The 25,989-nt window shown below is 40.2% G+C and overlaps 1 protein-coding gene across 4 annotated transcripts; it reads left to right on the forward strand.

Annotated features, from left to right (window-relative positions):
* The first annotated feature begins 5,302 nt into the window (after positions 1-5,302).
* Positions 5,303-25,286, forward strand: fubp3 (far upstream element (FUSE) binding protein 3). Of its 4 annotated transcripts, none has more exons than XM_020082319.2 (19): positions 5,303-5,461; positions 9,426-9,537; positions 11,908-11,941; positions 12,504-12,553; positions 12,675-12,746; positions 13,172-13,229; positions 14,132-14,294; positions 15,307-15,405; positions 15,609-15,713; positions 15,809-15,911; positions 16,622-16,722; positions 16,969-17,098; positions 20,701-20,861; positions 21,155-21,228; positions 21,385-21,464; positions 21,848-21,904; positions 22,224-22,274; positions 22,421-22,548; positions 23,858-25,286. In XM_020082319.2, exons 1-19 carry the CDS (start codon positions 5,366-5,368, stop codon positions 23,864-23,866), a joined length of 1,683 nt encoding a protein of 560 aa, XP_019937878.1. In that variant the 5' UTR covers positions 5,303-5,365; the 3' UTR covers positions 23,867-25,286. The 4 variants fall into 4 exon arrangements, with proteins under 4 accessions (XP_019937878.1, XP_019937879.1, XP_019937880.1 ...); XM_020082320.2 differs by having other exon boundaries at positions 11,911-11,941; XM_020082321.2 differs by lacking the exon at positions 21,848-21,904.
* Positions 25,287-25,989: the final 703 nt, after the last annotated feature.

A 25,989-nucleotide genomic window follows, 5' to 3' on the forward strand; every position in this document is an offset into this window, starting at 1 on the left:
GCCACTGAACTGTTCCCATCCATACAAACAGATCAACTTCCAGACAGTAGCCCACCTAAGAAAACAGAAAGGAAGAATTCAGAAAGAGAGAGTTCAGTGTGCAGGATGTCTTTTCCAATCCAATCCAAAACTGTTTGACCTGCTGAAAGTACTGCACTTGTAATCAATGTTATAATCAAAATATAATTTCAGTCCCTTTTTTTTTTAAATCAAAGTTGCTGTTAACAAAAAGCCCTCCTTCACTGTCACCCTCTCATCCACTTCCCAGTGGTGCAGCAGCAGTAATGTAGCATGTTTATCTTAAATCAATAGATTTATCTCCCTCATTTGCAAGGGGACTTGGACCTGTGCCTCCCCCCTTCCCCTCCTCTCCCGGGGGTCTACTGTTGGGGTTTGTTTGTTGGCACACACTCTTTATGTTCCTTCGATCCGTCGCTCTGCGAGGTGGTGAATGGATGGCAGGCCTATCAGGTTCAACGTGGGTATGCTGGTAGTTTTTTCGGCCCCACTCTCAGTGAATCCCTTGGATAAACTAAATGTTTAATGGCGCTGGTTATTTGGTTGTTATGGCACGTGTTATGATGGATGGTAATGCATCGTTTTCAGATGGTGCCTCACAGGGTGAGCAGACTGTTTGGGTGTTTAACTGGCCTTCATCATGAGCCAAGCAAATATGTAATGGAGTTATATTCAAAGAAGTTTTTCTCAGATCTTTTAAAATCAAATTCTTATTTCTTATACTAGATACTTCAAATATGCACTCTGTGCAGGTACACAAGATACTGAACCCCAAATTGAATTATGATAGAAAAAAACACTGCATATAATAGCACTGTGTGAATGAATGAATGTGCTTGCTCTGTAAAATGTAAGTGCTAGAAAAGTACTATATGTACAATCCATTTATCATAAATATGTATACCTTTAATGCCTCGCATGACAATGGTACTGAGTTTAGTTCTGGATCCTCAAACTCACATCATAAGAATGAGTAAATCTCACCATGTGTCTTTTGGCTGTCTCTAGAATAGTCTGTCTGCACTCCTTTGTATGCATGAAATGAGGAAAAACATGTTTTGCCTCATGTGAATGTGAATGCATTGCCACCTTAAAGCCGATCGAGCCGCAATTGTTGGCGGAGCATCACTTGCCGCTCTGCACCTCTGTGAGTATGAGCGACACAGCAGTAGGTGAGGGTTTTATCTTGGAAGTAGATTCAACACCAACAGAGTACATGAAAGATAGATTCCACTTTTAAAATGCCTCAGACCCCAATGAGCTGTGGGGACTGCGAGAATCAAAACACTCTGTGCTTTGGATGAATAAAAAAACCATTTTGTGCATCTTTGAAACTCTTGCCTGCTGTTGTGCTTTTATTTCTGCCGTGTCTGGTGTTTGGGTCCAAGCAGCGCCACGTCTCGTCCTTAAGAGAATCTTTTTTTTCGAGGGCTTGTTGTGTGGTGACAGCAGAAGAATTACCTGCAAAATGCTCTTTTGTCAGCTCACTGTGTGAAGAGCTAACAAACAAGACCATTTAGCTATTATTTCCTCTCAGTCGCAGATACACACAGCAAGGCCGACGTTTATCAAGAAAAGGGGCCGACTGAGGGAGAGGAAGGCAAATAGGACAGGTGGAGGGAGAGGCCAGGAGGGATGGAGAAAAAGACGAGGATGGGGAGGGGGTTATTGGAGCTGGGGAGGGGTCATGGTGTCCCAGTGGAGAGAAATAGTGGAAAACATCCGTAATTTTCACCGCGGGATCCTGTGTAATTGAGTCATTTAAAATACAGATACAGAGCTGAATCAAAGCAAAGTGGCTCATGGAGGAGGAGGAGGCTGCAAAGTAAAATGGGAGAGAGGTAAAAACAAGGAGGTAGAAGTGTGTGTCTCCGATTATTGGACAAAGCCGGTCTGTTTATCCTTTTCATCTGTCAATCTTCTCTTTCAAGACAGGATCTTACCTGTCATAGATTTTTTTTGTTTGTTTGTTATGCTACTCTTATTCTCTCCATGATCCACCCGCATCCTGTTCTGTTTATTTTTTTCCTTCTTTCTTTTACTAAATTCTGTAATTTTTTCTGAAGGTGGAGATATATTGCTAACAATTTGTGAATATACACTTAATTTTGTATCTTTTATCCGAGCTGAATTGGTCCAGAACTAATTCAAAAACACTGTGTTGGAAAACAGAGTAATGCATCTGGTTTATGAAAAAGAAAATTGACAAGCTTTAGAATGCAGTGTTCCACCCACATGATTAGTAGTTGTGCACATGATTTAGCTTAAATATAAACTTAACTTTAATTGTTATGGCTCTGTTTTAAAAGAATTGCGAAGGGCTTAAATAGTAATATTTGTTTACAGCTCTTGGGAACCATGAAGCAACGTGTGAAAAAAGGTTATTTAAAGCCTTTTGCAGCTCCAGCAGAAGGTGGTCAGGTAAACTTCCTCTGGTGAAGTAATTCGTCCATTAATCCATTCCATTATAATTATAAAATATGCTAAAACTTCAATTCAACCAGACAAAACTGACTAAAACAGTAAAAACAGTAAATCCATGACAATCACAAAAGTTAAAAACAATGTTAAAATATAGCAAAGTTAAAAGAGGCTTTATATTTTGACCCATATTTTTGTTCATTGTGTTTCTCCAGGAATGATAATATGTTCGAGCCACTCGCTTTTATTCAAATGCTTCACTCTTTATGTGTTCCTGAGTGATAGCTGTGCAGGGATACCTCAGAGGTCTCTGGATGAAACACTATCCGTTTCTTGTATCCTGCCTTTAGAAATTTACGCCCATAGCAGAACCATGGCAATTATAAAGCAATTACCGTTTCATATGGCTTGTTCTTTTCAGATTGAGGAGAGAGGAGGAGGTAAAAGCACAGTAGTTAAAGAGGAAGTGTGCCAATATAGATGTTCCTTTTTCTAAGGGCTCCAGCTGGACATGAACTCCTCTTAGCTGACCTCAAAAGAGTCACATTTGTGGTGCAATGAAATGATAATAAATAAAAGGAAAATGATCAATTCATCGGCTCACGTGGAGGATTTCTCGAACTTTGTATCCTTGAGAGAGCTGAAGCAAGCTTTCACCCGCCGTGCACTTACTCAGCTGACGAGTGGCCCTTCTGTCTTATCAGAGTGAACCTTGGGAACAAGAGTCTATTCTCTGCACAAGACAATGCCAGAGAGGAAGCCGTGTGTGTGTGTGTGTGTGTGTGTGTGTGTGTGACACCTGATCAGCCTGCTATGGTAACCACTGCTCCACATGCACACACACACACACACACGGTCTGACTTGGTTCCCACTGCTTGATTGGCAGGCCTCAAGAGACCCACACCTGATTTAACTACCTTTACTTTCTCTGCTGTTTGACCAGATGGGGCCTGAATCCATGATAGATGTCTACATGTGTGTGTGTGTGTGTGTGTGTGTGTGTGTGTGTGTTCTTATATATATATATGCATTATCTGACTGTATATGATGACCACCACCTGACTCACCCTTTGATACCAGAGCCCTCAAATCACTCCCCAGCCAGCTCCAGGTTTGAATACATTGGACGGCACATGGTAGCAATATGTCAGCGGGGCCGGGATCTTACTTAAGTCATGCTAAACTGGAGGTCTTCATTTATAGGTGCTGCTCTGGGAATAGCCCTCAGCTCCCACTTAATGTATCTGCGTCTTTTCTGGAGGTGATAACATGCCCAGGGGCGGAGGAGGAAGGGAAGTTGATATCTGTGCGGATGTGAGTTCAACTCTGTGCACCAGTCTGCTCGTCTCAAACTCAAGGTCAATCACTTCTGTTCTGCACGGGCTTGTTGAAGATAACAATACGCTGTATGCTGTTAACTCTAATGTCCTTAAAGCATATTTTTATCCTGAAGGAATATTTGACAGATTTGAGCTTTTCATATCACAATTAAAATGTCGTTCAAATGCATGTGTTCCGAGGAAAAGCTTCATTAGACCCTCAAAACATAAAGGCTACAATCACACTTTGTGAGCTCTGTCTAACTTTGCTGGACCCCACATTCACTTTTTGCCCTTTCTGCTCCACTTTGTTCAGTGAGGTTTGGATGCGATTTATGGAGCAGGAACTGTTTTGCATAAACAGTTTGGAAATTTGCAGCAATTTTCTTGCTGCTGCCATTTCCCAGATGTGCAACAATAGATGTTTCCACATGTGCAGCAAGGGAGAAAACCGACATTCCTCCATTTTCATTTTATTGTGTCAAATTGGAATTTTGTTTGATTCCGAGAAGACAGATTGAGACATTTGAATTAAATATAGCAAATGTCAGATTAAAACATCAATGTGGCTCTGAAGAAAGTACTGTAAGATATGGGTAATATGTTAATACTATTTTCCTGTTTAACAAATACTCACTGTATGATAGGTCACTATAAAACCAGGGATAAAGTACAAGGGCACATGGGGCAGTAAGATGGGACACTGCAGACTTCTCTTACTGCTGTAAGAGAACTCACAAAGTGCTGTCCCTGCTGTGAACACATTTATCTGACCTCCATGAAGAAGAAGGTAAAAGTAGAATCATGTTGGTTTGTAAGTGAAAGTTTCTCCTATTTTGTTTTATTACATAAATCTTGCTTTGTATGAACTGGAGAATCCATTGTCATGAAGGTGCTGTGGTCATGATCGACGATTTCAGTTACACTGATGATTCCTACAGACGCGCTTACAGAGTGCTGGGCGACTGTTTAAGTTCAGTAAAATTGAATGTATCGTGTGTCCACATCACATCAATTCAGACATTGCACTTCTTCAGGCACCTAAAAATATACATGTCAAGTGTGAAGCCAATAAGATGAACGGTTCTCGAGATAATCGAGCTGCAGGCAGACAGGAAGGCCGAAAAAGATGTAAGATAAGAAATTACCTAATTTTTATTTAACTTTTTGCATTTATCAGTTTATGGATTATTACTTTTGTTTACTTGTTAAATTTTTCTGAGTATTTCACATATATACTTTCCCATTTGCTGCTGACACTACAAACACCCCAAGTGTGGCATTTATCAACGATAGATCTGCTTTATCTTATTCTTTTTAATTTTACTTGCACTTTTAAATTGTATTTTGAATGCTTTGATGACATGTAGTTGAAATTCACTTTAATGTTTCCAATACACAATTAAAATAACGTCCTTTGAATGGACTTGTTGGTATAAATGGGGGATATAAGTAAACATACTTTCTACAGACATGCATCATGGTCTCTGCCAACATGTGCTTCTCGGTCATCTCGCGAGATTACGCGGAGCTTTGGCCTGGCACGTGTGCAGCTTTTTTTTTTTTTTCTTTTTTTTTTTAGAGTGGCTCTCAGCTGCCGAGGCGGATGATGATGATGGCGGAGCTGGTTCAGGGACAGGCCTCGGTGGCTCAGCCCGGAACGAAAGATGACTTCGCAGACACGATACGCCGGGTCCGACAGGTAACACGCTCTCCGTGGCGGACACTACCGGACCACACGCACCGGGCTCCGCGTGTCGGAGCCGGGGCAGGAAACTCGGTCGGGTCAGCCCGGAACCACCACCACTACTACAACCAGCCCTCATGCAGCCCAGTTAGCCACAGCTAACAGGCTAACGTTAAGTAGCAGGAGGTAGCTGAGCGCACAGATTAGAGAGTTTACCCCGGGAAGAGGACGCGTTGGTGAACAGAGTCCAAACTGTCGGGAAACCACCACACGAGTCTTTTTCGACCCCGCACACGAAGGCCCGTGGCCGTGTCGAAGTTTGTGTAACTTTGGGTTAAGTCGACGCACACTGCAACCTGTTGTCAGGGCAGAAGTTGCACTTAGCTTAGCATGCTAGCTCACTTACACTAATAAGTTTTGAGAGCCCGGATCTTGACCTACCGCAACGTGATCGAAACCTAAACGCTGAGCTTTGACACGGACCCTGAACCAACCAGCTGCCCGACACACACGCGCTGCTAGTTAACAAGTTAGCTTCTCTGAACTAGTTGTTGTCCCAGTTTTTTAAGACGCACGCTGGGAGCTTGGTTAGTAGCCGCACTCGGCTCTGACGTTTAAACCCCCTCGTATTACTCCCTTCGCCTTAATGTGAAAGCGTGTCCGTGAAAATGGAAGCAGATGTTTGCTCACAACAACAAAACCCGAGTAAGCTAGTGTAGCTGCTGTTAGCTTGCTAGCGTGTGTGCACTAACAGGCCATGTAGTGTAGCGTCATCTGTGCAAATAAGCCTCAGCTCCTGGGGGGTTCTCCACTGCTGCCTTCAAGAAATACCTGAAATCTACATAACCCTCTAGAAACCTCGCACTTATATTACTGATATCAAGCTAAATCCCCAACTGAGAGCAACAGTGTAGTTGTGCTACCATTACATTTGTCATTAGTAGAGCTGTGTGTTTGCTTTAAGAGAAGATTAGTAAACTACTATCTGTGTGTAATAGTCTGCAAATTGGACTTTAGTCACACAGCTGCTAGTTTAGCCTCCCCCAGTGTAGCACACAGTGTACCTTTGTGTGTTTAAAACCATCATTTGTAATAACTTGATTTGCAAGACAAGCATAAATTTCGGGTAGTACAATTTGAGTAATGCACATCATTAATGTCTACAAAAGATATATGTGCTCAAAGCATTTCCTGCGCAGGTACATGTTGTCTCATTTTGAACACTTCAAGTGAAGCACATGGCTGCAGCATGTCCCTTCCATGAGTGTCTGCCCCCGCTGCCCTCCCTTACTTTTCTTATCTGTGCTCACACCTTGTTCACAAGGTCTCAGATTTGCAAAACTAAAAGCTTAAGGGATATGAAGCATCCAATTTCTGGCATCAACCCCAGTTTTTGAACTTGATACTCAACGGAAAAGTTAAGGACACAAGAAGCTAAATGTGTTAGCAACATTTTGTCGACGGCTGATTTTAGGTTGTGGGTTTTGGTGCTGCAGTGAGTTAATATGTGAGTGCATTATGTACTTTTCAGGAAGGAGAAGTTATTCTGTCACTTTCATGAATGATAATATAGGAAGTTGAGGCCTCGTTGTCATGCTTCTCTACACGCATGTGTAAAGTGAGGCGTTAACTAAAAGTTTAATCTAATAGCTGCACGAGCTTAAGCTGCTTCAAAGTACAGTTCTTGTTAACCACTCTGTTTTTTGAATTAAACAGTTGATGTGATGTGTAAAGATCCATTAACTCACTTGCTTAATTTACCAGATGTTGACCTCTGCATTAGACCTCCCCTTGCCTAATTATTAGATTCTTCCTCCTTCTGCTCACCCCTCTGCTTGGTTACTGTTTGCTAAGTGCCACTGTCACTAAATGGGTCCATGTTGATCCTAAACAACCATTAACCTGTTGTAAACCAGTGAAACATGAACAACACCATGTATTGTACCTAAAAACCCTCATTGAATCAAAGTCAGAGTCATGAATGGTGTAGATTACCCAACAGTTGTGCCACAGTGGCCCATGGACACCGTGTTCTCACTTCCTAAATATAAACTAAACATACTTCGATTCCCATGTGACCAAATGCCACGTGACTTTTATTTGTCTTATTTTTGGACAAATCAGAAATAACATATTTTTAAAGTATGCAGGGAAATGAGTCTACCTCGGTCTGTCCAGTCCACAGTAGTGTTTACCCAGAGGCCTCAGAGCACACTGTGGGATCTACTGCAGGATAGACCACTACAGTTTGTACCAGGCAGTTTGCCACAAAAACCACCAGACTGCCAAAGAAAGTGACTTACTATGTTTGTATGTAGAAGCAGATTTGCCTCACTCTTCCAGTGAGACTTTAATCAATGGAATGCCTCTTGGAAATAAAGAAAATAAATTATTTTCTGAAAAAACATGAGTTACTGAACTTAACATTAATTAGTGTTGTATCGCAAAACCTTGTTGTTAAAACAGCTATTTTCATAATTGTTTTCCCATTAGATTTATATATTGATAAAAACATGTTCACCAGTTAAACACTTGATAAACAGCCAAACAGTTTTCAAATCTAAGGTTGATTAGTTATGTTTAATACCTCCTCGCCGTGCTTGCACAATGCATAAGTATATCGAAAAATACTATATTGCAATAATTATTGATATTGATTTTTTGCCCAGCCTTTATTTGGATGACTATAAAATACACTTGGTAGTAATGATAGTAGTATTACTACACCTCCCTGACAGAGGCCTGCATGTGCTCTAGCACTTTTTTTTAGTAATCTGCTCAGTCAAATTAGGTTTAAAACTCTTGTTGTATTGTTTCAGTATTGAGATATTTAGACAGGTATTGAATGTCATGATCACACGCATGTCGGTACTGTCATAAAATATACCTAACCTGAAACAGGAAAGAGGCAGGTGTTTCAGAAGACACTTCTCAACAATTTGTCTATCACTTATGAAGTAAAACCAGAAGCGCAGGTTTCAGAAAGTGTAACCATTTCCTTCTACAATGCTCTTTATGTGACTTGATGTGCTCGTAGCTTCAGTAATGTCATGTGAAGCAATCGCCCCACACCCTCTCTGCTTCCTTATTTCCATTGCTGTGCTCTGAAGTAGATAATCATCCCTGAAGGTGATGGGAGACTCTAAATGCCGTCACTATATTTTCATATTGTGAAAAAATTCCAGTCAGGCACAGAAGTCAATTTAGTGTAATTTTCTGAAATGCTATACTTTTGTATGTGAGGAGAAGTGGCAGTTTAACATGGGAGTGGAAAATGCTGTTGGCGCTGTTGTGCAGTGAAACTGAAGATTTAAGTGTCCATCACCGCAGAAAACGAGCATCTGCTTTTGGTCGACAAGTGGATGATTTAGAAAATACAACTACATGGATTTTTAGTTAAGCTGTAATGCAAATAAGTGCCCTTTTCTTTTAGTAGTGTGCAAGTTGTTGTGCACTTTGTCACAATAACACAAGGCGAAATGTGTGTGGCACGCCAGAAATATAAGGACCAGTGATCGTCAGTCACAGTGACGGATTTTGATCCAGTATTTTATCAAAATAAATATTCTGTAAAAGGTCTGAAAATTCTGTATTCTCCCATGCAATGAATAGTGTGGAGCCTCAATACCTTTGATACTAAAAAGACTAATAGACGGATGTTTTGGTTGGCGATAAAATTGAAAAGATGGTTCAGTCAGTAAGAGCTGGCACATGACAAATGTGAAGGAAATCACCAGTGATCTCAACAAGAGCTGAAGCAGACTGCTTTCAAGCTACTGTAATATTTTACAAAGTGCAGGTTTCAGCTGCTGTCAGAAAGATAACTACACACAACAGAGACTTCACAGACAGGGAACGAGTCACTTATCACAAAGTTTTGTCTGAGATGACATCTTGGTAAGGAAATGTATGTTCAAAGAATATCATCACCACTTTTTCACCTTTTCTTCCATCTGTCCCACTGTGACGTTCTCTCCAGATGGCAGCCAAAATGGGAGGAGACCAGATGCCCAACATGAACAATTCCTCTCCAGTCATAGATCCCTCCCTCTATGGCTTTGGAGGCCAAAAACGTTCACTAGACAATGGAGGTAAGCCTTTATTATGAACACACAGAAATCACTGATGCTTTAGCTTTATTTCTCCATAGCATAGAAACGTCTTCCTGCAGATTAGAAACTCTTCTGCTGTTTTCTCTGTTAAAACTGTTCTTTTTTGGGGGGGGGGGTGTTAGGCTAAAAATTGGGCAATTACCATATAAGCTGCTTTCAGACATGCACTGAATTCTGCAGTTCCTCTATATTTTTTCTGGAGGAGGTTTGAAAGCAAATGTCAAATGAGTGAGACGCTCCACAGTTTCCGCAGACTTTCTCCATCTGACCTCCTAGTATAATATCTGTAGAAATCCAGGAGAAGTCGATGTGAGAACACAGCAGGGATTCTTCTACTGGTTTCACTGCAAGCAAGTGGGAAGGTAGATGAGGTTTCTTACGTGCGACAGACGCAAAAATGAAATTGAACCAGTCTGTGCAGAGAACCTCCCACTGTGTTGTACATGTGTGAAAGGCAAACTGCGGGTAAACTCCGTAGCCAATTCTCCGTATTTCACCAGCAGGTCATGTCTGAAAACAGCTTTAGTTTCACCTCATTTTCCCAATTTGACAGGTTGCCATTTCTCTTTGGAAGCCGTTATTTTTCCCCAACTATTCAGTAGTTAGTGACATATTTGCCCATGACATTTTCTGTCAACACAAAAGCTGTCACTGTCTAATCTTGCCTTTAAAGTTCTGATAGATTGATTTTTTTATTCAATCAGGCAAAAGGATGGTGAAGCTGTTTAAACTGCTGAAAAACTGAAAAAGAAAGTTGAGGAAACCCAAAATATTTTTGAACCAAAATCGATTCACATTTCTTGCTGGTTATGACGGCCTATACATGTGTCTGCTAGCTTAAGAGTCATGTCATCAAACCTCAGATTTCAAAAGGCCAGATATACGTTACAAGGATTTGAGTAAACTTCTAAATTATCATAATTTATTTTATTCTGCTACACTGAAAATATTCCAAAATACTCAATATCTCACCAAATTCCTATATGTTTATGAGACATAACTTAAATTTGAGTACTGTTATGTTTACAGTCTGCATGTAGCATGAAATAATGACTTCTTGAGAATAAAATATATTTAGTGTCATCAGTATTGAGTGATTTTTGAGGTTCTGCAGAGATGTCTGAAGAACATTACAAGGAAACGTTTTATCATTCTCATACCTTCAAACCAGTTTGGATTAATTATGATTTTATTCTATGCGTCTAATAATCCAAAGACGTTTTATGAAACGTTACCTTTTAGTTTGGGTAATAACATAAGCTCTTTTTCCTCTTGTGTCCTAGTTGAACAGCAACATGAATTGATTAAAAATGCCCTCACTGAACTATATTTAATAATTTTGTATTGTTGAAGACTGATGCTTTTCGCTACTGATAGAATACTGCGGGGGTAACAGTAATCTGTGAAGTGAGAGCTGAGGTTTTCTATTTTCATATTTGTTTGGAGTATTAAGTGCAGTGAGAGAAATGTCATCCTATCTCGTCGAGCCTTGTACACAAAACAAGAGATTTGATCCATTTCATATCCGTGAAGTGGGAACACTAGTCATTTATTCCGTCCTCCTGTTATCTTGTCACAGTTGTATGATATTTCAGCCCTGAATGCATCGATAGATAAATTGTATGCAATTCTGGTTTAGGTTTGTTTGACACACTGTTGTTCTTCACAACAATTTGTCCTCGGTTTTTCTTCTGTCAAGGTTGTCGCACAATACAGGGGAAACAACAGAAATGGTGTCTGTATAGCAGGTAGCTCCCAGCATTTAATTATCAAATGTACAAGAATACAAACACACTCCCGGTGTTCACACTTTATCTTGCAGTCTTGTCCTCGAATGATTTTAGTACACCTCCTTCTTTATATTCATAACTGTTCCAGCCTCGAGCGTTAACCCCGGTGCATTTCCAGAAGAAGTGAAATCAGTGCAAACGACCATAAAATTGATCGAACCTGCTAGATATCAACTCAGGTGTTTACGTCCGCGGCAGCGCATCCTCCAGTGACCCTGCAAGACCCTTGCTTGGTGCTACCTGTCAAAATGCAATTCAGGACCAGCAGCCAGTGACCCAGCAGCTGCCTCTCTCTTTCTGAATGGCTCTGATTGAAACACTCACTCATACACTCGCGGGCCTGATTTCCATGCCTGTGAAAGCCCCCGCTGTGGGTCAGACACGAACACGGAGGACTGGCAGGGCCACATCCATCTGCTCCCTGTCCCCTCCAGCAGCGACTGATTCATTTGCACGTTGCTGCTTCATTGGCCGTCACTTTAGCACGTATTTAAAACATTATTTTTAACCATGATCTCATGCTATTGCCTGTATGTTAATTAGTTTGTTTTTCTCTCAGTAGGGAACCACCTCGGAGCAATGGTACATCAAAGGTGAGCAGTAAATTCAGTTTCTGTTCATTTTTAATATACTGTAGATGCATTCATAGTATTGAGATCACAATAATTAATTTTTTGTAATCATAAACTCTAACTGGTTTAGTTTCAATTTCAGATTTAGTTTCTCCATGTCCCTAACAGAGGCATCATATACAAATGATACTCAATTTTGGTGTTTTTATTTTATTATTTTTTTCAAATTTGAATCAAAGTTTCATTGCTGGTTATTTATCTCATTAATCATTTAATTTGTAGGTCTTTAAAATATTTGAAACTCGTGAAAAATATCCTTAAAGTGGGCAAGCAATTTGAATGCTGACTTCTTTAACCATTCGTCCCAAACCTAAATATTTTTCCCTTTTTTTTGGTAATGTTAGAAAACAAAAAGGTGACAGTTTATAATGAAAATAATTATTGTTTACAGACCTAAACATCTCTCACCTATTTTTACTAATAACACAATTTGGCTGAGAGAAAATGTCGTCTTACTCTTGATGGGTCTAAATTAAATTTTCTTTGGTCTGTCAGTTGTTAATCACGTCCTTATCTCTCTCAGGGCTTTCACAACAGAAGACTTCAAAGTGCCTGATAAGATGGTGGGCTTCAGTAAGTAGCCCTCGAGTCAGAACAATTGTTTGACATGTAATCATCAGTGTTGACATTTTATTCAGTGTTTCAGTTACTGCTGGGGGCTGTGGCTTAAAGCTGGTCTTTTCTCTTCTCATAGTCATTGGAAAAGGAGGAGAGCAGATCTCAAGAATTCAACTGGAATCTGGTTGTAAGATTCAGATTGCTTCAGGTACGTTGTGACCAAACACTTCAGCCCACCTGGTATGAAGTGAGAGGCATGAGCCAAAAACTCCAAACGCCTTGCATTTTCCCTTTTAAATGTAATACCTAACCAGTCACATTCATGTTTCACAAAGCCCCTCATATGTAAATCTAGTTTTCTAAGGCAGTGGTTCTCAAGTGGGGGTCTGTGACACACTGCCAGGGGGTCAGGGAAGATTAATTCATTTAAATTATGATAAATGGTTATTCTGTGTTAAAATGGTGAAAACTTTTTCCATACACGTCTACTATCTTTCTTTTTTTTACCCATTTATCTTGTTTTGTTCCTCCTTTACATAGAAGTGTGCAAACGGGCTGTATAAATAGATTTGATTACACATTGTTCTGTATTTGACAAAGTGCAGTTTGTCTGATCTTCCTATTTGTTCACAGACAGTGGAGGCATGTTGGACAGACCCTGCACACTGACTGGCAGCCCAGAGAACATCGAGTGAGTCTCAGCTTGTTGAATATTTTATTTTTAACCTTTTAAAGAATTATATGCAAACACTTCACAGTTTTGAATTGTCTTTTACGACCAAATGCGGATAGCTACTAATTTCATTGCTCTCTGTTCAATGCAAAAGAAATCTAATGAAAAAAACACTCCCAATTTCCCTCCTTGTAAATAATCTTGAGCTATTTTTTGGACCTCCCTGAATGACTGTAGAAGAGAAGTAATTATATTTTTATATTCAATCTAAAACTGTGTGGGTCATGTGTCTGTATAGTTTGAAAAAAGTCTGACAAATCTTTTGAATGTCTTGTAACCCTCTCTGAGAATGTCTGAGGTATTTTCAATGAATGAAAACATTTCTATAAACCTGTGTAGCCACAAAAGGATGGAAATCCGACTTGCTAACTATCTTTCTGTTGCATAGTGTTCAGGTGAATATCTGTTGTATAAGTTGAACAATCCCATAATAAACAAGTGCCTGGTTCCATTCCAAATATAAACCCTATAATTCCAGTCATAAAGGTAAACACTATTCCACAGGAACAACCAGGTGGAGTGCAAGAAACATCTCTGATACTTCAGTTTGTTCAGTCTCTCTGGGATCAAATAAAGTTGGCGAAGTTGGTCGTAAGGGACCAGTCTGTATCCAGCACCAACAGTCCTTCACCTCTCAACATTGACAGATGTACTGAAACTACACTAGTTAATAGAAAGTGTGTCCTATTGTTGTGAAAGAGAGGGCATGAACTCCAATCTCCTTTCATATCTATCCTTAATCACCTGGACACCTCTTTCAGCGTTGGACAAAGAAAAATGTGACGCAGAACAGTTTTTGTGTAGAATCTGTGACTGGTGATAAATGTTTCTTGGTCTGTGCCCCCCCTTCTACCACACAGCCAGGCTAAAAGGCTGCTGAGTGAGATTGTGGAGCAGTGTCGGTATGGTCCTGGCTTCCACTGCGAGATGGACGGCAACAGTTCCATTCAGCAGATGCTCATCCCTGCCAACAAAGTCGGCCTGGTCATCGGCAAAGGAGGCGAAACCATCAAACAGCTGCAGGTGTGGTCGTAGGTCACTGTGAACATTTAGCTTCAACAGTAGCTTTTTACAACCTGACAGCTGGGTTGTTGTCAGCTACCCTCATTCTTGATACATTACATTTACTGTCACGGTAGAGACTGGGAACATGCAGACTGTTGAACCCACTTATTTAATTCATATATTAAGTTGTGAAAAGTAAATTGAAGCTACAGTATCAATTATACTGTAATTGTCCCATGTACTACAGTTTTTCCCTGCACAGCTTGCAGGAATATGCAAGAGATCAGTTTAGTTTGTCATTTGAAGTGGCTCAGCTACACCTAAGCTGCATATGATCCAAATAATGGTATTGTCTTGATAAAAAGTGGTGTTAACACGATAACAAACAAAATCGTCTGACTTAAGTTTGGAGCATTCTTTCTTTATGCATTCTGCCCTCATGAGATAATTCATCGTGGAGATAAAAAATACAAACCTAGACAGAATAATAACACTTGTAACAATGGTCCATAGTCGGAGTCAGGACTTGGTTATTTCTCTTTTTTGCTCTTTTGTCACTATCACATAAACCATTTTCAGAAAATGTCTGGTGATTTGGGTCTGAACATTTTCTGTAGTTTGCCTTCCACACATGAAGCCCAGCGTGAAAGTTTCTGAGTTACATTCAGACAAGGAGTGGCATCATGGTCGAGCATGCAGACATTCCGTATGAATTCTGCTGCAGAAATCACACGTTTTAAACAGTGTTTGCATGTTAGAAATCTCATCCACATGCTCGCTGTGAATTTATTTGGCATATTCTCCTGTTTTCTGACTTTTCTTTTTGTTGATTAAGCAGCAGAATTTTTAAGTGGAAGAATAAACCTCAAATTACTGAAATACGAAATATCTCCTCGGCCTGTTTTCATGCCTTAGAGCAAAATAAAACCTGTTCTTTTAGCTGTGGCAGAATTTCCACCCTTTAGAGTGAATGGTGTTTTTGACCCCAGGTAACTCTTGTTCCTGCCTATGTCTGATTGTGCCCCTGCAGGAGAGAACAGGAGTGCAGATGATAATGATTCAGGATGACCCCATGCCCACTGGAGCAGACAAGCCCCTGAGAATCACTGGGGATCCCCACAAAGTGCAGGTTGGTCTCAGAAGAGCTCAGTGTGCACTGCTGTCTTTTCAGTTTACACTCAATTTTACACATTTTATGCCTTCAGGCTTGAGCTCAAACACTGGAAAAAACATCTTTGTTTTTATTGAGGCTTTCATTTGAACTTTTGCTTTGTTTCACATCCAAATTTTATTATCTTAAGATTTTGGTATGTTTTTCTGTCATCACTGTAGCAAGCCCGTGAACTTGTGGTGAAGCTCATCCGAGACAAGGACCAGGGTGACTTCAGGGTTGGGAGAGCAGACTTTGGATCCAAAATGGGGGGAAGCAGTCTGGATGTAAGAACCTGCCTCCCTGCTTTTCAAGTACACACAAGTTTATGCTTATTTATTAATGCAGATAAAGTAATCTTCTTTCCGTCTTCTTTGTCCAGGTGGTTGTTCCCAGATTTGCTGTTGGCATCATCATTGGTAGGAACGGAGAGATGATCAAGAAGATTCAGAATGATGCTGGGGTCAGGATCCAGTTCAAACAAGGTGAGAACATAATGTTGGCGTGCACCTGCTCAAACATGTATTTAGACGATGACACTATAGAAATACCACTGGGAGAAGGGGAGAGGTCAGACTGCTTGTGTTTACTCCGGCAAGTCAATGATGCTGGTGGAGACTGATGGTCAGTATTCTCTCCAGTATCACACATGCAACAAAGAAATTTCCTCTTCAAACCCTCTGCTTGTTTTCATAGCCTATATCTCAGTGATTGAATGAATGTCTATCGTCTTATCTCTGATTCAGATTGAAGATAAAGTAATAATTACCATGCTATAAATCCAGTTCTATAATTATGTGCTGTCACTCTTATCACAAAGTGAATTAAGCAAATATTTCAGTAGGAAATATGATCAAAGCACAATAAGGTATGATCACATATAATAAATCTAGTGTTGCATCTGTGATTGAGTATAAATCAGCTTTATTTACTCTCAATCTGTTTTATACATTTGCTATCAGTAGCATGAATTGAAAAGAGAAATATTTCAGTTGCGTGCCTTCTCAGACTCAGCTTTTACTGAAACAGAGACTCCAGGAAATCTTCCTGTTTCGTCAAAACAGGACAACTATCGGTGGCATGAAACTCAGGACACAAATATATCAAGTTACCAGGATTCTGTTCACTTATGGTACTTGACAATAAACATGTAAACAATAGCTGATGAGTCAAAGAGCTTTTTGTCCTTGTCCAGATGATGGAGTCAGTCCTGACAGAGTTGCTCAAGTGATGGGTCAGCCCGACCACTGCCACCATGCAGTTCACCTCATCAATGAACTGGTTCAAACAGCTCAGGTATGTGGTCAACATGTGCAATGCCACTGAACTTTGTTAATCGTCCGATCATAAACTGTAAACAACACTATCTTCTGCTGATGCTCATTATCTTTGAGGTTTAAGTAAATAAGTCATTTTGTAAGTTTCTTAAACTTGTTATAAAAAAGTATTTAAATGAAACTTAAGAAGAAAAGCTGTTAGGGAGCAAATGCTCCCACATCTTACTATTTTTCTTTTTTATTCCCCCCCAATTTTTCTCCACAGGAGCGGGATGGATTTGGTGGAGTAATTGGACGCCGAGGGCGAAGTGACAGTAACATCGGAGGCCCTGGAGGACTGCAGGAGGTGACATATGCAGTCCCTGCTGACAAGTGTGGCCTAGTGATTGGCAAAGGTAAGGAATGTGTTTTTATAATGTTGATTTAAACACCTGTTGGTCCCGTTGGCTCCTCAGTAAAACTTGTGAGTCATGTGTTTCAGTTGCTGGTCCATAAAAGATTTCTTTCTCTGTGAGGTCTTCTCTACCACATGTCCTGACTCAACTTGCTGTCTTAGAGAAATAATGAAAATGTTCACCAGTAACAACAGTCTTGCTAAGAGTAAACCCAACTCGCCAGATTGGCTTTTTCCTCTAATAACTGAACGGTGTTTGGTGTTCTGCTGCTACGTGAAACTGATGAGAAGAAGGGGGGTGAGTGACCACCCTCCTATTCTCCCTCCAGGGCTCATGTATACAGCACAAGTGGCATTCATTGGCTTCACTAAGGGCTTAATGACGGGGATAATGCATGTAATGTGACATTAATTGTTAAAGGTGCATAATAACAGCCCTCAATCATGTGGAAGGCTGCCTGGCATCTAATGAGGGTCTTTCAGCCCAATAGAGTGCAGCGAGGGAATGAATAGGAGGAATTAGCTTATTGGCTATTCATGCCCACTCTATTGCCAGCTATTTAAAAGTCATTGACCATTGCATTGGAAGGAGCTGCGAGTGTGTGTGTGCCGTATGGGTGCATGCATTTTGCCTTGGTTTGTGTGTGTGTGTGGTGGTGGGCGGGGTCAGGGGGGGCCTCTTTACCTAAGATAAAAACATGGCAATAGAAATGTCAAGTGGCTTTTGTGCATGTAGTGGGGCGAGGGAAACAAATAAACCTGGGCGTTGCGTCCCCCTCTCGATGCATTAGCATATGAAGTGGGCCAATATGGTGGAGATGGCGGTGGGTCTGGGTGCTGTCAGCCGTTCCTTAAAGAGCACAGTGATTAATATCTTTACGATGCCATATGTAGCCCATTGCCCCTCTGTTTTGACCCCCTACACACACACACACACACACACACACACACACACACACACACACACACACACACACACACACACACACACACACACTGTGGTGTGGTGAATCAAGCCACCCACCAACCTGCTCAGACTTTATCACTGACTCAAACTCTGCAAGAGCCGTAAGAAGCATCCAGCCACTTTATTGAGGAGTTTCGGCCTAAACATTATAACTCAAGATTCAGTTTTCCAGAGCTTTCAGTTGCCTCTCTTAGTCTTCTTCAGTAGAATTTGACTTCAAGGAAATTTCCAAGTGGAAGCTAGTGAGTCTACGTGAAGGTTTCTTTATCAAAAAAAGGTCAAGAATTAATTTTCACACTTAACCCATGATAATTCAAGATCAGATGCTGACGGTTGAAATACATTCAACTCTTTGCACATTTTCCTGCCAGATATTTATATAGCAGCTCTAAATATTTGTAGTATTGGGCATTTCACTGAGAGTTTTATGTTTACATATCCTAAAACAATACAACAACGAATAAAATCAGGCTAACAACCATTTTTATCATTTACTTATATGCCTTTTATATTCAGGAGATAGACAGTAACCATAACTTTCCACAATCTGTTGTGATGTGTTATCAATTTGGCTTAAAATCTAGATATTCATAAGATTTCTGTCTTGTAATATAAAGAAAGATGGGAAGTATATCAGGAAAAATGGAACCAGTGAATTGTAGCCATTTTGTTTTACAAAATGTTCTAAAAACAATTGATCTTGAAAGAGCTGATTTATTTTTCGGTTGTAGAAAACATTATTAAAAAATCAAAAAATTCACTCAAGGCCATTCCTGAAAACTGGTGTAGTTATTTATACAGCATTTAATACACTGGCAATTCAAAAACTTTACATAGAAATTTATTTAAAAAAAGAACGGAGCTAAGTAAAATAATACTAAGAAGTATAAATGGAGTAAAAAGAAATGGTATAATTAAACAAATCTGAATTCATGGAAAACTTTTTTCCCCATCCACTCATATGAATGGGTATCATATGAATAGTATATATATATCACCCAGCTGTGGTTTCATTTAAAGCTGCTGTGTGGTGTTATGTTTCCCCTGAGGCTTCAAGACTGTTTCCCCACCAGCAGCAGCTAACCAGTCCCTTGGCTTTGCCCTGAATGCCGTCACCAGTTGCACTTTTGTGTCCCCTCCTTTTCTCCAGCTCACTAAACCAGTCTCATTAATAAGGCCCGTATTATCTGTCCTCACTACAGCCCAGTCCATGAAATGAATAGTCAGGGTCTTCATTGCTCTCTGCTGTCTGACTAGAAGAGCTCATAATGGCTTCATTAAGGCAGAAGTTTCATTTGGTTGACAATGGGTTAATGGCCCATGTGCAGTCTGTTGGCAGCAAGGAATAGGCTACGGGAGGAGGAGAGGTTTTTGATGAGCGTTTTCATTCGAAGGTCAGCCAGGGTCATCCGAGTGTCAGCCACAAGTGAACAAATGTGTAATTGATGTTGGGACAGCCCCGGTGTCCCCCCGGGAAGCACCCTCAGCATTTTTCGTTGAGATGGGCATTGTGGAGAAGGGGTGGGGGGCGGCGGCGGCAGCGGCTGTATGCCCCCCGTTCACTCCCTCCTCTCATCACAGAGGACAACACAGAGTCAAGAATGGAAAGGGTAAAAGAGACAAATGATATCCCAGAAGGAGGATACGCTTCAATTTCGGCCCTTTTCTCCTGCCAGCGCTGTTTCATTTCTCCCTGCTGGTGTAATTGCTCTCCCCACACGTCGGGAAGCTGGCATCTGATGCCGAGGAGGGGGTGGTGTGCAGGAGATGTCTCCTTTTGTTTACCGATTTGCATGGATGTTACCACAGAATGGCAGATAAGTGGTGGGACACATGCCAGAGTCCTCATAAGGTAGCACTATCACATCAGTTTAGTCATGTGAGTCAATGATGAGAAGCCTGGTCTAATATAGGAAAGATGAGGCAGCTTTCCAAATTAATGACTGGAGAGTTCCTGTCATGCAGATGGTCCTAAGATCAGCTGATATATCGCAATGATGATATAATGCTATTGTCATTACCCGAACAGTTTATGACCAGCACGAGGTGTCAACTGTTTTTTCAAAGTCTCTGTGATGAGAAGATTCAGGTCAGATATACCTTTACCTTCAGAAAAGTTTGGTTCGTAACTTGAGAAAGGTGGAAAAACAAACTAAATTGATGCAGCATGACTGGAGAAAAGGGACTGCGTTATTCAAAAGGTAGAAATATTTGAACAACCATAATGCACCAGACTTGTTGACTTACTGCGTACCGACACTTAATCATAAGATTGGGCATATCTCTGTCAAGGCAGCATGGTGGGGAAAATAAACCTTGCTCAATCTTCATATGTTATCGATGATGTAAAAATACAAAACCGAAGAAGTTCCCTTTTAACGTTGGAAACAACTGTTTACTATAAATCCTACCTGAATATAAATGTTAAAAGAATGTGGCATAAAGGTGGGTTTATGTGATTACCCACCCCCAGGACCCGTCTTAGACATCACAAAGGTGTTGGTGTCGAAGAGGACACCTGTTGGTATTACTTTTCATTTGACTTGGAGGACTTCCCCCACACGTCTCCTGTAAAGGTTTAATATCAGTCTCACTCAGAAACATTTAAACCTCCTCATGTCTTGACACTTTTGCAGGTGGAGAAACCATCAAAAACATCAAAGAGCAGTCTCGTGCCCACGTGGAGCTACAGAGAAACCCACCACCCAACACCGACCCCAACGTGCGCATCTTCTCCATCCGAGGCACCCCTCAGCAGTTGGAAAAGGCTCGCCAGCTGATCGATGAGAGAATTGGGGTAGGTGGTCTGACTCCAATCTCCCTGGCAGCCCCCTCCAAACAGCCATTGTCTGGCTTGATATTCATGAGCACACATGTCAATGTGGGGAGCTGCTAGGGTGAGCTAGGTTGCTGTGGGTACTGGTGGCCAGCAGGATGTCACCAGAGGTTAAACATAAAGAATCCATCAAATGGACTTAATGGAGTGCATCAGCAGCCGGCCCTGCCCTCTGACCTTGCCTGTTGGCTCCCTTTAAACACAAGTGTGGTCTCTTCATCGCCTCCTCTTCCCTCTCTCTCTCTGTGCTCCAGGGCCCAGGAATGGGGAGCAACAGCAGCTTCGGGATGAATCCCTACAACCAAGGACCAACCACTCCTCCGCAACAGTAAGGATCAATGTTTCTCCTCAACATGTCACATTTTGATATATTTCAGTTTTTACTGGTCATCTCTTTGCTGTGTGTAACTCTGTGTCTTCAGTGGGAAATAAGTTGACATGTTTTTTTTCCTCACTGTGATTTGTCTGTTTCTTTTTCCTGAAGTGGGCCTCAGACGTTCATGACCGGAGGAGGATGGGGTACGACCTTTCAAATCTGGCAGCCTCAAGGCCAACAGGACCACAGTAAGTCAGCCCGCTGACAATCACGCTCCGCAATCTATCGGAAAACTCAGTTTAAAAACAATAAATCAATAAATCAGCAGCTGCATAATTGTCTCATTCAATAAGGTAACAAACAACACACATAACCAGTATTCATCCTTTAGGTTGTTTAATTACCCATAAATTTCATTCAGAGTACGACCAGTCCAGTTGTTGCTGCTGTGTATTCAAAGTCGTGTGCAGGCTGGGATGAGACCATCTCGTTCTCTGTGGCTAACCTCATCTTTCCTACACGCACAGATTTGAAATGTGCTCTCGATGGAAATCATTAAAAAAGGGGGGGAAAGGAAAAGTCTAATCCCACTGTCAGTAACTGTGGTGGTGTTATCTGTGTCTGGTTTCAGGTCACAATGGATCCCAGACAAGCCAGATGGACTGGGAGCAGTATTATAAAAAGCTAGGCAAGTGTCATGATGACAGAACCAGATCAGGGCCCACTTCATTTGTGCTTTAACTTTGGTCACACCAGCCTCAAGTAATCTGAGAGAGAGATATATATATATATATACACAAGTATGCAAGCCTTTACTCAACCATATTGGAGAAATTATAAACCCACAACTGTTCATGGAGGTCTTGAAAACTGGGTTTCAAAAAGTCAGTGAAAGCGCTGTGTTCAAGATATGTAGTAAAATCAAAGCGTTTAAAGAATGACGTTAAGTCATCCTAAAGAAGCTGCCGTCGTAAATATTTTTGAATTGTTCTTGTACTTGATTACAGGTCAGCAAAACCAAGCCCAGAGCACTGCTCCTGAATACAACAAAACTTGGGGTGAGTCTTTATCTTCCATTCGTAGAACATAATCAAATTAAATAATTGAGGGAAGTTTGAGCTCCGACATCACCATTTTCTTCAGTTCATTTCTTGATTCCTGCCCCATTTAATTATTCCTTGCTGGTGGTTTTCCTTCCCTTCAGGCCAGACAGCCGCTCCGGCATCCCAGCAGACCTCTAATCCTGACTACAACGCCTGGGTGGACTTCTATAGACAGCCGGTGGCGTACTTCAACCAGGGCGCACAGCAGACACAAGCCCCAGGCCTTCAGGTGAGAACCAACAGCACTCCATCCAAATGTTTCTCACAGCTTCGCAGTGAAGATGTTAAAGGAAAAATCCCATGAAGGGACCAAAACCAGCCAGGTGTCCGTCTGTCACTTCTGGAATAAATCCATCCTTCAGTCTGTGGTGAACACATTTGTTTTAGTTCCTAATCAACTCGACAATATATATGTAGAAGAATGTCACAAATACATTTCTATTTTAAGACTGAAAATTCAAAGATGTTGGTTTTGACCAACATCCACTTTCTTAAGCCGGATCTTCAGGTGGTTTGTGATACAGAACCACATGGGATGGCTTTGTAGGAAACTGTTTTGAAAAGATCAGGCATTTTCATCTGGGTGAACCATCCATCTATTATGGTCAATGACTGGCTCCAATTTTCCATTGGGTAAAGAAGCCCTCAGTGTCATGTCTTTCTTTTTTCATTGAAGAAATGTATTCCTGATATAACAGATGCTGTAGCAACATAGATGCTCTTCTCTTTAGGAGCTGCTGCTGTAGATGCGCCTCACTGTCATCCCACCTAACATGTCATTAGCTGCCAGTAGTTCCTCCCTCATATGACTCTGTGGTTTAACCACAAGAGAATAGCCTGGGGCACGTTGCATCTCAAAACGTTTCGCTCCGGTTTCCGGGTTGAATGTCATGTTTGCTCAAAGATAATGTGCAACGGGCTTCAAGTTCCATTTTCTCTCATTTGGAAAGTGCGTGGCAGGTTTCTCTCAATCAGCAGCGACATGTATATAAACTCCACCGTATTAAAAAGCTTATGCACACTGGATTCTAAAGTTCTCAACTAAAGCGGCAGCTGCCGCTTCGCGTCTGCATCAGTTGAAGATGTTAGAAGCAGCTATTCAAGACGGCAAATGCAGAGACCGTAACATGAAGCGTATTTTAAGTGTTAAACATGTATTCAAACCCATGTGTCCTCAACCACAGCTGATACTTAAATAAACGTTTTATCTCGGCTGAACATTGGCCTGAAATCCAGATGATTAATCAGGTTCCACCTTCCTGCTGCTGTAAACACAAACTGTTTATAATTATGAAACATTTCACAGAGAGCCTGTGTTCTAGAGTATTTTGACTTGGTCATACGGTACAATACTCGTTTTTAAAATAGGTTTATCGTTGGTTTTGCTCTTTTCATGGGATTTAATGTGAAGAAATATTTTAAAAAATGATTCCATAAACTTCAAAACTCAGATTAAAGTCAAATTCAGTCACAACATGAAATCATCTGTAATGAGGTTAAACATTGTGAGAAATGATCAAACTGATTTTCGTCCACAGGATCATTAGAGAAGTCGCCCAGGTTAGAGACTTGAATCACTGAGAGGATGGAAAAGCCCCTTTTTTAACAGAGGGGGTTCAAGATTTGCAACGCCTTGAAGACTTTTTTTCTTAGTGAGAAACACTAGCTGTAGAATGACTTATATGATAAAGTAATATTTCTAAAATCAGGAACATTTATTTGTTACTAAATGCTTATGTACACTGTTATTTTGGATAGACAGTATCTGGGATCCCTTTTTGGACTTGAGAGAGCTGTTTCGTTTTTTCTATATTTTCCTGTTGTTGACTCAGATTGTACCGCCAAAATGAACCCAAGAGTTGTAACATTTCAAAAGGCAATATGATCTATTTTTTCTAGTTATGTTGAAGTGAAACCATGATTATGCGCTTAGCAGTCTTGAATACTGTTTTTGTCCTATGTCATAAGATGTTTAAAGAGTGTGTTCAAAATGTTTTTCCTTTTACATAATTCAGTGAAATGAAACTGTGATGTTTTGTTACAGGAAATGTATTTTTGTTACAAGGTCTAAAAAAAGGATTAATGTCAGCCAGTGGCAATAGTTCTAACTTAATTCCTGTTGTGCATTGTATGCTGTTTTTTCATTGTCATTTTATTGTATTCTGGTTTAAAAAGAAAAAGGTGCAATATCTTATTTCAGTTTTGAAACAAAGATGGGTTCTCTAATATTTTGACAAACTTTTAACTTGTAGTTTTAAGATGTTTTTTTTCTCTTTTTTTTTTCTAATGGAAATGTCATGGATAATTTATTACATTGATCTGATAAGATTTAGGGGGATGTTGCAAATAGCTTTTTTGCCTTTGCTACCTTGTAAAACTATGTATATATGCTCATATTTGACTGTTAATTTAAAATATATATGTTTCATATATATATACTTATATAAAAAATTATTTTTTTCCTGTGATCAGTGTTGCAGGAAAATTGTCCCTCCGTTTTCTGTTTCTGTTTTCATACTGAAAATGTTAAAAAAGATTGTGAATGTGTGATTTGAAATTTGATGTTGCATCTTGTTATGAAGAAAAATAAGACGTGGTAGACTTTTGTGTATGTTGTGTACCTGAACTATTCAAGACTGCTAAGCCTCTGTACTTCTACCTGTGTAATAATTAATGTATTATGATCAAAAACTCTTATTTGGTACCTCCCAGTTCACTAACGCCACACTGAGCCCTGGCTGTGGACTCAGTGGGGCGTTGGACTCAGTCCAATGCTAATAACTTTTTAATTAATTTTTTATTTGTTTGTGTGATCTAATATAAATGATGCATCATTATGGAAAAATGATTCTGGTATTAACGTCATTTCTTAATGAAAAGGGATATAATTTCAAAATGTCTAATTATGGTGTTTGTTTTTTTTTCCTCGTGTACAGTTAACCATGTATTAAAAACATCCAGACTACCTTTATTGTGTACTGTTAAGCTGATTTTCTGTTGATGAATATTATTATAAACATTTGAATGTCTTCTGTTGTATTCTGATGCTAAGTGTTGAATCCTCTTAGTTTCACGTTGGAAGCTTTCTCAGAGCTCTTGTATATGACTAAATGATACATAGAGGATCTATAGGCCAACTGTGTTTTCATGTTTTATAAGCAGAAAATCTATATTTTCTAGTCTATTTCCAGTTCTCATTCAAATAAATTTTCCGCAAGCCGCTCTTGTGGTTGAGTTATACTATTATCTCAAACTTAATGTTAACTGCAACACTTTCCCACTGCTGCTCTGTTTAACACTTCATCGTAGTTTTAATGAGTCAAACACACGTCACCACACAGCTCCCAGTGTCCCACACTGTAATATAAATGTATTGCACATGGTACCATGTCTTCAAATACTTTATTTCATGTTCTTTACTTGCTTTAATCTAAATCTGTCCATTTTGCAATATCTTGTCAAAAATTATTGAAATGATAATTTCAATGGTATATTGTTTTTAGAAATTTGTCCCAAATTACATGTTCAACTAGTTCATCTACAGTATTTCAAGTTAAATCTTTAGTATCACATCCTTGAGTATTTTTTATCAATGTTCTCATCTGTCCGGTCTTAAAACGTCAAAACACACAGTTAGGTAATAACTCAGATTGTTTGGACACAACAGAAT

Source organism: Paralichthys olivaceus, chromosome 18 (genome assembly GCF_024713975.1).
Source record: "Paralichthys olivaceus isolate ysfri-2021 chromosome 18, ASM2471397v2, whole genome shotgun sequence".
In the NCBI taxonomy this organism is placed as follows: Eukaryota; Metazoa; Chordata; class Actinopteri; order Pleuronectiformes; family Paralichthyidae; genus Paralichthys; species Paralichthys olivaceus.